The sequence below is a fragment of the Haliotis asinina genome, chromosome 9 (genome assembly GCF_037392515.1).
Source record: "Haliotis asinina isolate JCU_RB_2024 chromosome 9, JCU_Hal_asi_v2, whole genome shotgun sequence".
In the NCBI taxonomy this organism is placed as follows: Eukaryota; Metazoa; Mollusca; class Gastropoda; order Lepetellida; family Haliotidae; genus Haliotis; species Haliotis asinina.
The window spans coordinates 9,056,459-9,072,262 of NC_090288.1; the positions used below are offsets into that span (position 1 = coordinate 9,056,459).

At 39.7% G+C, this 15,804-nt stretch overlaps 2 protein-coding genes across 2 annotated transcripts in view; one reads left to right on the forward strand and one right to left on the reverse strand.

Moving 5' to 3' along the window:
• The window catches only part of LOC137296241 (dipeptidyl peptidase 1-like), a 106,160-nt gene that overhangs the window by 80,753 nt on the left and 9,603 nt on the right, over window positions 1-15,804 (forward strand). The gene's annotated exons all lie outside the window — the stretch shown is intronic.
• On the reverse strand, window positions 951-14,086 carry LOC137296371 (uncharacterized). The gene is made up of 12 exons (XM_067828155.1): window positions 13,954-14,086; window positions 11,247-11,514; window positions 9,678-9,771; window positions 8,960-9,173; window positions 7,678-7,764; window positions 6,946-7,035; window positions 5,724-5,834; window positions 4,558-4,689; window positions 4,085-4,201; window positions 3,837-3,962; window positions 3,226-3,285; window positions 951-3,031 (listed from the first exon to the last, which is right to left on the reverse strand). The coding sequence occupies exons 2-12, from the start codon at window positions 11,437-11,439 to the stop codon at window positions 2,858-2,860; spliced, it is 1,398 nt and encodes a 465-aa protein (XP_067684256.1). The 5' UTR covers window positions 11,440-11,514; window positions 13,954-14,086; the 3' UTR covers window positions 951-2,857.

Genomic DNA, 15,804 nt, shown 5'->3' on the forward strand with positions numbered 1-15,804 from the left:
AATGTTGGGACAGCAGAACTGAGATTATATAACGTATATATAGTACTCACGCATTGTATCTTGAACTCGGACCTTCTGCATGGCGAGCAAACGCTTGTACCACTAGGCTCTCTATGGAAAGAAAAGTCAGAAAGCCTTGGCGTAGTTTTCTGTCTTAAGTAGACAGGGTATTGTATGGGAAATTACCCACACCGTTAATAAATAGGATAGGAAAGTAGGTAAACATGTATGTTTCTATACCTGTAGATTTAACCGCTAGTTTGCGCCATGGGTTTAAATGGGATGTCTTGTGAGTTGATTGACATCCCCCTTGATCGAACCGTTAAACCATGACAGAATATGATTAAACACGCCATGACTAATTATTCGACTGAAAGGGTCACCGAAAAAATACCCCATTATCTACGACATAAATTCCTGTATACCAATCCTTCATTTCAACAGGTTGTAAATCAAGTGTCTATTAAATTCGCATGTTAGTCTAAAACTCAGCATGTTTCGTTAATATCGATATTATTATTATTTCAATACAAGAGAATAACGTGCGTTTACAAGTTAGGTCTCGTGTCAAGAGTCTTTTGAACGATGCATAGCTACACGGAGACACAACCACTATAATGAAAATATATGATGTATTTTAGAAAATAAAACTGACGGCCATCAGAGATTGTTTGTCAATAACTGTGATTTCTTTGATGGGCATTTTAGAAGCTGAGTTGATGGAGAATGATGACATTTTTGATAGATATACACGTTTCTCTATTATGTGAAGACAAACTTTCGACATAGGTTCTATGTTAAAACAATCTACGTCGGAATGGCGTCTTCACGTAATAAAATACGTTGTATATCCATTATATCATCATTCTTCAATAATAGTGATGCCGCTGTTTATGTCACCTTTGGTATATCGAGACATAGCGACGATACGTAATAAGGAGACACAAAAGTTTTTGTCTTTAATCAGTTTATTCTATAAAATATAACTGACGTCTATCACAGATTGCTTGTCAATAAGTCATTAAATACGAAAGGGTTTAATGTCGGCCAAGAACAAAGGTATCACATTGTACATGTCGTGAAAATATCAGGTGAAATTACAAGAAGACACCACTGCAATGTAGAGAAGAGTGCCTCTGATGGAAGGATTTGTCAATGAAAACTTACAAATAGGCTAATGTGCAAAAGTGTACACTTGACGTTTGTCTCTAGTTATTTAAACGTTTCTAGAGATCTATTTCAGTGACATACATGTACATTCTATTTAGAAATGTTTGACCAACACAAACGGATGTGTTAAAGAAACATTAGATCAAGTTTCACCGCCAATAAACTAACAGCTTATTGCCTCATGCTATTCAAACTGTATTTTCGTTACGTTTCATTCTTCTGTAAACACAAGCACACGGACTGCACGCCCAGTTGATGTCTGGACCTCCGAGCAACACAGAAGACAAAAACTACCTTCCAGAATTTCACCACCTTCCAGAAAATAGTCAAATTTAGGTTACATGCAGTGTTAAATGTTAACAGCTTCTGTGACATAAAGGAAACAGGGTACGTTTGTTACCGTCACATCAACGACGATGCCAAATGAAGATGCATGAGAATAATTCTGCCATTATTCAAGCTGGGTTTGTTCCAGCTGCTGTGGAGTACCTGAGGCGTGATTATATTCTGTGATCTTGTCTGGTATCCTAAATTACGGAATACACAAACACTGAGTCAATCTGGGATCTTGCTTTATCATGCTGACATATCACCCCGTAGGGCTGTGTTCACAAAAAAATGAAGAATCACTGATCGACAAATCACGCTTACGTATCGACTTTCCAATTCCTAATCAGCCGGCACAACGCATACAACTATTTATAAACGAATGTAGAAGTACATATGACTTTTCGGATTCCTTTTCTCTGACTCACTATTCCATCCGTTCTTGAGAACCTTGAACATCCTCAATCGTGCCGGCTTCTCCAAAGTATTGAACGTCTGAAACCTACCTGCTCCAAAAGGAACACCAAGAAGTCAACAGACCAAATTCACCCTGTGCTCACTTCAAATAAATACCGAGACAATACTTCCAAAAATCCACCAAACCAGAATAAATAAATAAATAAATAATAATAATAAATGTTACAGATAATTAGCAACATACGTCCACGACTGCTTCCTCACTTATGAGCTACTGACAGGATCGGGTGGTCATTGTCGTTGACTTGGTTGACACGTCATCGTATCCCTATTGCGTAGATCGACGAGGGTGCTGGCAATCACTGGATTGTCTCATCCTGACTCGATTAATAACACTCCCTCACTTATCACTTATGCGAGATTAAGACTCTAAGGTATGGTACCTAAATATCTAATGCCAAAATCCCTTAAAATGGAAGACCCAAATATTCGATAGTAATGTATAAATTAAAACATGGTGAGGTCATTTATACATTTATAAGCAACTTTTCGTGTGAACTTGCAGTGATGCAAATGATTCAATATTCGTTGAGTTTGAATAAAATGAAACATTGGTAAAACATTGAAAACAAGGGAGCTGAAACACATCAACACCACGTATGATTCAAAAGCCCAGATGCATTGAGTTGTTGTGTTTGGGGGTTTGAATCAAACATGGTTCAGTGTATCAGATTTTAGGGTGTTCCCATACTTTTCGTTTTTAGTACACACAACTGCCCACGGCTCCTTAAAAATTGTATGGGAGTCATAAAGTCCGCTGAATAACAACCAGAATGCGTTGTACATATATCAACATATGTACAAAATGAGTGTTTATGGTTATGTTATTTTTCAGAGTTATAACTCTTCGATATTCCCCGGGATGCCTTCCACAACGTCTTCATCACTGGGTGCTTGTGTTGATGTTTCGGACTGGGTTGACGTGGGGTCTCCAGGCAGGGAACTCCTTTGCCCTTTGCGTCCTGTTGTGATCTAACACAGTGAAGGCGTGTCTCTTGAACTCTGGTCTCGTAGCATGCGGCGGTGTATTGTTGTCTTCAAGATCAAGGTCAAAGTCCTGGAAGCAAGGGGAGACAAGTCACCGTCAGTGATCATGTTGAATCTGATTGTACTAATTTGTTTTAGGACAAGATAGATTGTGGATAACATGACATACAGCGACTCAGAGAATGAAGTCAGTTTTAGTTCATTCAAGTTAAGATATTTACATAATATTTGAAACCACATTTGGTTACACAGACGTACACTTACCAGGTTGCTACCGGATCTGACGTATTGCGCTCTGATTGGCTCTCCTGCCTCTGATTCATTCTAGGATGAAAACTACACGTGTCAGAATCCTGTAACTAAACTAAAATCAACGCAACTGCCTTACGAACGTTTATATTGCTACGTATCATTATAATTCATAAATATATATGCCATACTAAAGGCCTTAGACTTGGACTTGTTTTCAATGTTTTCTGACACATAGATGCATGTTAATACTTGCATGCGTTGTGATTTATCCTTGATATATGTATACATTATCATCGTAAGACAAGCGTGTCTTCATAGCGGTATCAAAGCCCAGTTTCCAAAGCCTTGCCATTTCAAATATACGTTTTTGGGGCGTAATCATGTTGTCAAGATTTGTTTCTGTTTTGGAGAAAAAAACACCACATCCAATCAGATCGCATCGACAAGTGATGGCTGTGGCCATAACGAGTTTTGAGAATAGGGATTTTGATTTTCTAAAACGTTTCGTCTACCCGTACGTTAGCACTGATAAGTAGGCTTAAAAGGCAATTAGACTCTGATATAAGCCAGTCGACACGCAACGGTTGAAGCATACACAGTGAAACTCTTTAGAACATGCATACATTAATGCCGCTGTCATCATCGTCGTCTCTTCTTGGACTCCTGTCGTCCTTGGTGCCGTTGTCGAGTGGGTGGCCGTTGGCGACTTTCGAGTTCTTTTCCTCGGCTTCATTCTTGGAATTATCGTTCTGCAAGTTGATGGTCATCCGATAAGAACTCTAAGCATGAGCCAGAGTTACATCTGTATATTGGTCAGGTCGAATATACAAACAAACAAATTCACTACTTTAAACAAATTCTGATGCCTTACCCTTTCTCTCGGTGTCCTAACGTCTTCTTCCTGTGGTCGTCCAGCCACGCCCGCCTGTGTGTTGACAACGACCAGCTCACTAGGTTGTTGTGGTTGAAGACGGATTTTCTTGCTGGCCTGAATGCAAGTAATGTCAGTAATTGGGGTTTGGGGGTTAGAATTTCAACATGAAACGTATTTCTAGTGTTTGAGTGGCACATGTGTCTAAAGAGGGAAGATCAATTTTGCCGCTCAACAATCATTTTAGTCTTCTGTTTTGTCCTTTAACAAAGTACTCAGCAATAAGCAGCTATGTGTCTGCGGTCAATGATTATATATACCTACATTGGTACACAATGTGTGAAGCTCATTTCTCGTGCCCCGCCGTGGTATCTCTGGAATATTGCTAAATGCGACGTAAAACTCACTCACAACCAGAATACACACTTTCAGGCCTTAAATACGAATTACATGTGGAAATAATAACATCTTACCGCCTTTGGCTTCTTGTCCTTCTCTTTTTCAGGATGGTTGTAATTCAAGTCGTTCATCACCGTGACAACGACGGGGTCTGTGGAGTTGTAGTCACGTGACGATACAACAGGAGGTGGGGGAGTCTTCTTGTTCTAATGAAACAGGTAGAAAAAACAATGAGTGACTTGAAATTTATCGTCACACCCGTAACTTTTCAGCCATATCGTGACGAGAACAATTAATTTTATACATAATAATTAATGGTAAAATTGTAAAAGCTTGTTAACAAAGGACAGTACAACTAATAGATTATCACAGATTCGAATTTAAATAAAGCACTTAGATCCATTAAGCTTTTTAAGTATAGATGACATTACAAGGTAAACACAGGCTATATATTGCCAACAACTGAAGGTAGATCACTAGGGACACAGGGGACTATTCGGGTTTACAGTACATATGCTTCCTGCATGGACCCTAGCTGGATTTACACCATCCCTTCAGCTGGATTTACACCATCCCTTCAGCTGTTAGCAATTTAAGAAACCTAGCCAGACATTAAAAAGACATGTATTCTATGATTAAAAACGTGGAAAGTTTTAATTTACTTGAATGTTTGTTGACCTACGTACTCTCTCAGGAGGACAATAATTTTACAGTACTTTAACCCCCTTTGAGGATAGAGTTACTAACAATCTGAGTTACTAACTTAAACTTTCAATAACAATTTTTTTATTTATTATTTACAACTCATTTCACAAAACTAATTCTGTTAAGAAAGTTTAGGTGAATGAGTATGGTTTTATGCCGCTTTTAGCAAATATTTCCGCACTATCTTGGCAGTGGACCACAGAAGTAGGCTTCGAACACTGTACCCATGTGGAATCAAATCCAGGCCCCGGACGTGATGAACGAACGTTGTAACCACTGGGCTACCCCACCGTCCCCTAGACTAATTAAGGTGTCGTAAACAGTCATGACTGTTCGAAAGAAGTAAAAAGCACAAACACTTACAACATGGTGTAAACATAAGTGTACGTCTAAACACGATCACCAGTTATTGAGTACGAGTTAAAGATTCGTTTAAAGATGGAGTCATGAACCTTATATGTGTTCTGTCCACAGTAACCGTCCAGATTGTAAGGCTTCCGATTCAGAGAGGTTTATTTGTAAATACACTACTTACATTAGTCTTCCATGTCAGTCTTGGTTTATTTTCATTCTTGTTTGCCGGGGAATATACCACGTCCCTATCCCCCAGTGTCTCCAGACGGGCTCCAGGATGTTCCTTCAGATACTGGAAAACACAGAAGGTGCCACACAGGTTTTCTCAATTTTACAGTCGTTCCCTGAAAATATGCTCAAACGATGTAGGTGACACTTCCCGTTTAGTACATTGTTGTCACATTTCATGCCCTTTTACAAAAGGTATTTGGGATGTATTTTGGTAGGGGCAGTTATCATCCTTAAGGTGGGAACATATCTCCCAAACACATCTTTTCATCCCTGTGGAAAACATGCATTTAGCTTTCCAACTGCTATTTAAGGTCAGAATAGTTTAAGTTAATCACAGTTGAATTTCACTGTCAAGGGGAATCCTTAGGAGAAGGCCTTTTTGTGAGTATGCTTTTGTTTCTTTAAAGGAAGTTAAATGAGTAGTTTGTCAATTGATGGTGAAGGTATAAGAATAACTGTTTTGTTGTAATGTTTTATCTTGTACAAGTTTTGAGTTACGTCATGGACATTATTTTCAGACGTTTATTATCTTAGATGTAATGATATGGCATATTGTTGGGTTATCACATGACTAGCAAGTAGGTATTTTGTTATTTATTTCAGGCTTAAGGGGAATTGCTCCTACATCTGATTTTATAACTCAAGTAGTAGCTTCCGTGATTCTGGAAGGTGACAAGACTTGTCATTTGTGCATCTACACGCCTGTGAACTGTTTCTGTGTTTATGGACCAGTTTCTGTCCTTGTGCTTATGGAAACCCAGTGACTTTGTGAACACTTTTCCTGTGGTTATGGAACTTTGTGTGGACTCATTATAATTGTTAGCCTTGCTATGTGAAAGCTTTTGCCTAGTTATTGTTACATTGATTGTTATCATTCTCTTGTGAAGACTTCCTCTCCTTTAAAAACAATCCAAAAGGAGGCTGTATCATAATAAATGTATGTAGCCTAAAAGGTTTGGTTTTCATTTGTGTCAATATGAGCTGATTATCCACAAGGTCTACTTTTGGTTTGTGACAATTGTATATATCCTTATCAGTGCCAATAAATCAAAGTTGAGGTCTGAGTGTTCAATGCTTAATTTCCTAACAGATACATGTAGAAAATATACAGACATGAAACATAACCATTAGCAATAGAACTATGACAACTGGAGCCATATCCACGAATGTACCTTGTCCATGGGGACGAGTTGACCATTGGTGAGTTGGACCACGTGGACAACTTCAACACGTGGGGTATTGGATGTGGGCGTGGTTCGTACCTGTGGGGAAATAGATCAAGTCATCGATCTTTACACAGTAGCTTTACAATTACGCTGTTTTCTCTGCGTTGTCTCTCGTGGTCAAGACTAGCAAAACCGTGAACAGGTCATGTCAAGTGTACTCTGATGAGCGTAGTGTAAAGTCAAACAGATGTCAGTTATTTTCTGAAACCATTTGGATTATTTTTTTAAGTAATGCTGTTCTGAAATCGGAAGTACCACTTTGAGCGGTTCTCTCATGAGAGTCTTACTGGATATACCTTAGCGTTCAGAAACCAAAGCGTGTTACCAATGGTCATTATAACACAAACGGTTTCTGTTCTTGGAGTGCCTCAATACGATAATTTTGAAAAAGGAGCATTCGTAAATGCCATTGATGTTCCTCTGTTATTTTCCTGAAACATATGTACGTATGGTGGCTGATTTGGGCCATCGCTTTCTCGCCTTAAAATGTGGAGGCGAGAAAGCAAGAAGGCGATATCACAAGACGAGAAAGCGATATCACAAGACGAGAAAGCGATAACACGAGACGAGAAGGCGGTAACGCGAGACGAGAAAGCGATAACACCAAAATTTAAGGCGAGAAAGAGATGGCCCAAATCAGCCACCATATGTGCGTGCATTCCCCAAAAGTACCCGTGCCTTGGAAGGGATGTGGCTGTACTGTTTAGGTTTCTGCTTTTGTGGTTCACGTGTAACATATTCCACGTAGGATCGGTTCAGCGGATACTGTAAAAAGAAATGAGATACATGTTAGTTGGTTGCTCCTCCAGCAACATTCATGTTTCCAAAGAAAGTATACTGGCTAGCGACCAGTTATCGCCACTTCCTCGTTATAGCGTATATCTCATCGTATGAAAATCACTTTGTTTTTCCGAACGACATTTTCAGAAACATCTTGGATATCCCCAAATATCACCCATTTAGGACGATTTGACATTTAGAAACAATTCAGTGAGGTGAATAAAACGTCCACAAAATCAATTCAAGTCAGCATTCGTGAACATTAACAGTGAGAGTAGGTCTTGCTCTTTTAAATTTCATTTTTTGAAATAAAACATAATTTATGATAGGTAGTCAAAATATCAAGGTTGGAAAGACGCTAATTTAATTACGAATTTTATGTCACGTTTGGTGAATAATATGAACAATTCGTTAGTTGTTTGGAAAGCACGATATGTACTACTGCGCTTCTTGTCGGGCACGTTATAGAAAAGCACGATCGGCAACCGTGAAAAGCAGGATACATGCGTGAATAGCTAATCTTTCATCATGTATTGCATTGGGTTGAGAAACTACTGAGAAATCGCGTAAAAACACCAAAAAATGACGGTAACTTGTCCCTGGCTAGCACACTAAAATATAGAAATTCTGGTGAAATATGTGCCACTAGTGCAAACGTTAACTTAGTCAGGCGACACAAACACATACCTCTTTATTACTCAAAACTGGACACATTTCTCCCTTTAAATCCCCACAAGGAGCATAATTTTAAGATCATAATAATCAGTTTGCAAAATCATTTTGATGTACTGGTCTTTACGTCTTATTAGAAACTGAGTTGAATAAAAATAGTTTCTTGAAATTGGAAAGACAAAATAAGACAAGTAAAGACATTATTAACATGACAAGGGAGATAATTTAACTGATTATGAAAGTTCAGTTTCCACCATTACTGAACTTTGCTAGAATTATGGAGTTTGGCTAGACTGCAGGATTTGCAAAACATGTCGACAGATGCTTTTCCCGATATTTTCATGTTTTTAATCAAGAAGCGTAGATACCGATCGGATAGTCTCGCGAGGGCGCCACCATTTTGTTTGACACAAGTAGAATCTGATCGGCCAATAGCAAGAACATGGAAGGGGCATAACTCGCAATAGTGATGAGTTTACTCCCTTTTCCCCGGGACGTACAGTTGTACCTGGCGCTGTCTGTTACTGACAGGAATGATATAGGGCCCATCATGATTCCGCCCAAGCTCGGTCTTCCTATGAGTATATCTGTCATCATAATAATAGTAACCATCTCCTTTGTGTTGCTGGTTGTCAGGGTGACCCTTCTTGTCATAGTAACCGTCGTCTTGGATTCTGGCCGTGGAAGCTCTGATTCTATTATAGTTCGCACAGCATCTGCCTCTGAAACAATAAGATTCCAAATAATCATAATTTGGTGTATTATAAATCAAACTATTTAGTGTTCAATCCCAGCTTAGTCATTTGCCTTATAAAAACTGACAAACAGCATTCATGTGAAATATGACCAAAATCTAAGAATCTGAGTATTCATTAAGGGTGAGTGCAAAAGAATATCTACCATGTCAACGTCTGGATGCCTTAACTCATGCATTACTAGAAGCGTCCATAAAATGTGGAAATATATGTATATTTCACATTGTGTTGTTCAGTTACCTAACGGTGGGTATTATGTCGTGAAATTCTCAGTTTACATTTAACCCAGATACTTTATTCCAGTTTATCAGCAAATTATACATGTTATAGAAAGGATTCTTTAGACAATGTATTCTTTCACCTCGATGTACTAATTCACATATTCGTTACATGAGTCGTTGTATAGGGCTACACTTTCCCTGGGACACTAAGTATTTTCTGCGAGTGTGAAGGTGTCAGAGTTCACTGTACCGGCAGCAGCAGTAGTAGCAGACGAGGGCGAGGCACGTCGCCGCGATCAGTGAGAGAAGGACTGCGCACGTTATGGGCACCCACAGTGGCACGACTGCAACATCGTCAACAGTAACAATCAGCATGGGGCATGATTTGAAACTATCCATTCAGTCACACGAAAAATGTTTTCAAGCCTCTGTTCGGCGGATCCCGGCATACTCAAGGTAAGTAACTCTACAAAAACTATTGCTCCCGTGGAGACCTCTACAGTGTCCAATACAGTACACACGATAATTCTTCAGAATTCAGAATTAGAGGCATATATCAGGAAAAAAAAGAAATTATTAGCTGAAAATCTATTATCATAGTAACATGTTTGACCCCCAAATTTGAATATCCCCACAAAATTTGGAGAGTCAACCTGACCCCCCAAATATAGATGACTAGGGGGATCCATGGGTTTCTCGCCCTTCCAAAAGGATATTTCTTTAATCCAAAATCCTTGACAGAAGAGTACCTGGAGCGAGATTCACACGACCATAGATGTTCCCGAGAATTAAGGGATTTGTGGGTGAGTGAGCTGAAGAACAGCACTTCATGAGTGGGTTTGTTTAGTTTTACGCCACTATTCTCAAAATCCCAGCATTATCAAGGCATTAGACTCAAAAACTAAGTTTCACACATTGTACTCGTGTGGGGAATTGAACCCGGACTTTCGGCGTGACGAGCCCTAGGCAACCGTACCGCCCCACTTATATCAGATCGGGAGTATCAGATGTTTATCACTTGTGAAAGATCACAGACAGATCTTGTAAGCCTGATCGCCACACTACTGAAATGAGGTGGGTGACAGGGAAACACAACTGATGGAGTGGATGGCGACGATGGTGGAGATAACAGAACCGACGTCAATACGATGGCCACTGGTCCGATATGAGTGAGTACGTATGTTTTAACAAGGGCCGGATACAGCTCTTTGAGAAAGGGAATGAGGGGTGTGTGTGCATACTCTTAAGCACACTTCGTTTTTTCGAGTGGTCATTTAATAAACTTTCAGGACAAAGGGGGAATGCGTACCCTTCACACACACACACACACACACACACACACACACACACACACACACACACACACACACACACACACACACACACACACACACACACACACACGGCGAGAGAAATCAGAAATCGACTTTACATATTGCGCCCACGTGAGAATCGAACCCCGGTCTTCGGCGTGACGGGCGAGCGCTTTAACCACTAGGCCACCCCACCCCTACCTGTCCGATATATGAAGATGACGATGAACATCATGACGACTGTGATATCACGTCGAACAATGTGCCGTTGCACACTAGTCCGTTTATGTGTTTATGTGTTTTAATAGCTTCGGGGACGTTGGGATAGGCTTCTCGTGATAATTCTGGGTTCGATTCCCCACATCGGTACAATGTGTGAAGCCCATTTTTGGTGTCCTTGCATTGATGATGCACGAATATTGCTTAAAACGGCGTAAAACCACACTCACTCACTCACTCACTCACTCATTCAAATAGATATAGAATGTCAAGAATAACCGAAATACCGTCATCCGTGGTAGTTTGGATAACCGTACACACAGGGGGCGTGTCAGGGTACCAGGTGTTGGTATTCACACACGTGGCCCGGGGAGATCCTGATGTCATGGAGAAGCCCGCGGCACAATAGTAGTCGACGATGTTGCCATTCCTCACCATGCGGGCGTTGAGGGCGGGAGCGGGGAGGTTGGTGCACGTCATGCCGCTGATATTTCTGTATTCACCTGTCGATCCACCGTTGATGTAATGTCCACATTGCCTTCATGGTATGTTCAACTGGAAAACGTAAATACAATTCTTGGCATTTTCTTTTGTTTCTTTACTTTGTAGTACATTTTTCAAATACTTAATAGACACCACGTTCTGTACCTTCATTTCCTTTGTTGGAGAGAGAACGAACAACGAATGATATGACATTATCTCAGTTGTGCAAATCGATGTTAATGCTGTTGATTATTGGATTGTTTGGTCACTGGATTTACAGACTACCGCCATAAAGCTGGAATATTGTTGAGAATAAACCTCTAAATTTGATTTAAAACCGAACGCGAAGCTATCATAATTTCGTTATATACCGGTGATCTTCCAACACAGTACGTTTTTTTTTATTAAGAAAATACATAATGTGTTGGAAAATCAGAGGTATGTATAACGTTATAGTATACCCCTGAATGACTTGATTAACCAATCACAATCCAGTATTTACTGAAGTCATGGTAGAATGTTCTATACCCACGCTAGAAAACAAACATTGGTGTAATTTTGTCATTATTCAATCTAAGAATGTGTGACAGTGTCATGATAGTAGGACAGAAAATGGAAAAATCGTTCACTCTGTAATACAGGCAACGAAATTTGCATATATGTTCGCTTTGGTGCTCTTACTTAAAAATAACATCGCCTTTCATAATTCCAAGATGGCCGGTATTTATATCACATTCGTTGCTTCAAATCCTAATAAACAGAATTCCTCTAAGACAAATTTGTGTCTCAAAATATTGCTAATGCTATGCATCAAAATGTGATTGTTTCCAAAATCCAAGATGACTTCCAGTTTTCCTAATACAGCAAAGTTTTGATAATATTTCTCACATTTTGATCACAAAGCAAGACATTATCAAAAGACTTTCATTATAACATGTCTAGATTATATGACGGAAACATGTCCTTTTTGTTGAAGGAAATCCAAGATTGCTGCTATATTACATTGTAAACAAGTGTCAAATGAGGCAGTTTTCAAAAAAAGTTTCGACTTTTTGTCTCGGATACTTTTCAGATAAGTTTAAATTTATATTTTCGAAGCTTTCTTTTCCCTAAGATAGTCGTAAGTTAATGTTAATACAGTCAGTATATGGCACTTACGACTATCTTCGCGAAGAGAACTTAGAAAATCTGGGCCCAGGTTTCTACTTATTTTGCGGCGGTCTGTAAATCTGTTACCCAGTTCATTCGGCTCTTACAACAAACACAGTGACTGAAAGACTACCCAATCCCTAGTTTGATCGGCTTTTAATACAAGCATGATAACTGGAGACCACCCAATCCCCATTTTGTTCGGCTTCCACTATCAGCACGATGGCTGGAGACCACCCAGTCCTCAATTTGGTCGGCTTTCACTACAAACACGATGGCTGAACACCACCCAAACCCAATGGCCAGTTTGGTCGACTTTCAATACAGGCATGATAGCTGGAGACCATCCAATCCCCAGTTTGATCGGCGCTCACTGCAAGCACGATGGCTTAGACCTACTCTGCCCAACCAATCCCCAGTTTGGTCGGCTTTTACAACAAGTAAAACATCTGAAGTCTTACTCTAAGGTGATTATTCCGGAAGACCTATGTGCAGTATTAGAAAGATCTCACTATGGAACCGGTCTCTGGTAATGACTTTCTAAGAAGAAACAATTTAATGACATCAATGACATTACGTGGATATTTCACCCCACCAATGTCTTCTCAGCTGTTAAATATCTTGACTGGATTTGCAGTGTAAGTCTAATTTTATCACTCTGTAGTCGGACCGAACCCATGGGATTACATTTGATCTCGGCAGGAGGTAACAGATGGTATTTCCGTGGGAAGCATAAAAGCAATGCGTGTCTTTAGTGGAAGATTTGTCAGCGAAGGTATTCATCATTTTGCTTTTGATACCTTTACATAAACATTTTCTTACGGTTAGTTTAAAATTTTAATTATGACACGAACCAAACCTATGACTTTGTCCTTGGGCGTCTGTGTCTGAAGATTTACTGACTGTAAATGTAGGGAAATAATGATAATGTGTGTGTGTGTGTGTGAGAGAGAGAGAGAGATAGAGAGAGATAGAGAGATATATAGATAGAGATAGACAGATAGAGAAAGATATATATATAGAGAGAGAGAGAAAAAAAAAAGAGAGACAGACAGACAGAGACACACACTAAGTATATCGCATATTTACACAGGTATTTCTAAAAACAATTGAATTTTCCAGATTTTTATATGTACAGACACACGGAGAGACACACAGACACACACACAAACACTAAGTATATCGCATATTTACACACGTATTTCTAGAAACAATTGAATTTTCCATATTATTTCATGATAAATTTGAAATAACATAATGGCACTTTATCTGGACTTTGTGGGTGATTAGTAACTTGTGTTGAGTCGGAAGTGTTACAAAACAACACCCATATTACGTTTCAACAAACAACACAATTCTTACCTTACATATTCCACTTTAACAACAGTCGTCCATGTAAGTTATAACCGTGACACAAACAACACACCCGTAACAGCACCCGTAACAGCTCTGCACCACAATACCACTCTACGTATGAAACCCCACAGTGAATATCAAATGCATTTTTTCGTCGCCCAGAAAATGCAGGCAGTATCGAGTGTCTGCTCCAGGTGTGTCACCTGCGACTTAACAGACCCTGTCGTTGTGTTTGTTTTGCGCTCAGGCCATATCTCTGTAGACGCTGTACTCGAACGTTCTTTAACTATTAAAACAGGGCACTTGCAGGTCTTCAGTTTTAACGGTGGAATGTATAAACGCGTGAAGCTCTGCTATCAATCGTTGCAAGTCAAGTGTTTGCTACTGAGATATACATTTGTATTGACAATGCAGTACAGGGCTTATCTAGTTCTTTTCATTTCACCTGTATTTAATTATATGCACGCACTTAAGTGTCGTATCTGGTCATATTAAGTGTAAGAAAAACTTGTTATATTTGATATAAGACGGTATATTGTGTGTTTTTACGATTTATTGCGATAGGTGGTACTTGAATAATGTTATGTTGGTCTCCTTATGTAAAGATATTACGGTTTATCCTCGTCTTGCTCACTTCTCTCACAGGAATAAGAATTACAATGTATATTGAATTAACCACCCCAACTTTCACCCCGACCCCCTCACACACAGACACAGACACACACACACAGAGACACATACACACAGACACACACACACAGACACAGACAGACACACACACATGCACACACACACAATCCGTCTCCCGTCTATACGGTCTTCCTCTGAATTCTATTTCCCTCTCTCTCTCAGAATGTATTCCACTTCAAACACAAATATTTAGACACGCAGCATTTCTACTTTTATTTACGATGCAATTCCCTTATCTACGAGTGGTTTCAAGAGAGAAGTTAGGCGATGATATTGTCTATCCGATTGTGCTCCTTGGCCTCTCTCTATTAGTCAGTCAGCGGCCAGTCTCTCTGTCTGCCACTTCTAACAGTCTTACGATACAAGCCGCATATAACATTAAAGACCGATAACAGACATTACATACTCATGCCGTATGTTGGCTACAAACAGGAAATCGTTAGTCGTTGGTGATGTGCTTAAAACGGGTATCTCAGTTCTGTTTTGGGACTGTTCACAACCTAGTAATCTCTCGATAAAGTGTGTAATGTTTGGTCAAATTTGAATGGTAAATTGTATAATTTCATACGTCAGTGTATGAATACGACCGGAATTACGTCTTGATATTTTTCAAATTGACTAGGGACACAGAATCCTCTCTTCATGGATTCAACCCCCAGATTATGTTGTTACAGTGTGTCGGCACCTTCCCTTACTGTTCCTCAAAGTGACAAACGTTATGTCTGAGGGGCACAGTGCTAAAGCCGGTGACTAAATCATCTTCAAAATTTATGTGCCTCAGTTCCGTGTTGTGTCCGTTAGACTTGCAGGATCTTATATTTTGTCTCTAAAAGGTGGTAAACGTCTAACACGTCTGCATCACGTGGCTCATTCCTTCCACAAGCTGACATGTCATAGTAAGCATGTCATACTCTTCGCACGATATAAAACCAGTCTCACTCACTCACTCACCACGCTAGTTAAATGTATGTCACTGCGGAGATAACTAAACTGAGTGAGTTTAGTGTTACGCCGCACTCAACATTAGCCCAGATATATGCCGGCGGTCTGTAAATAATCGAATCTGGACTGGATCCAGTGATCAACAGCATGAGCATCGATCTATGCAACCGGGATATGATGTCATGTGTTGACCAGGTCAGCGAGCCTGGTCACCTGATCTCGCCA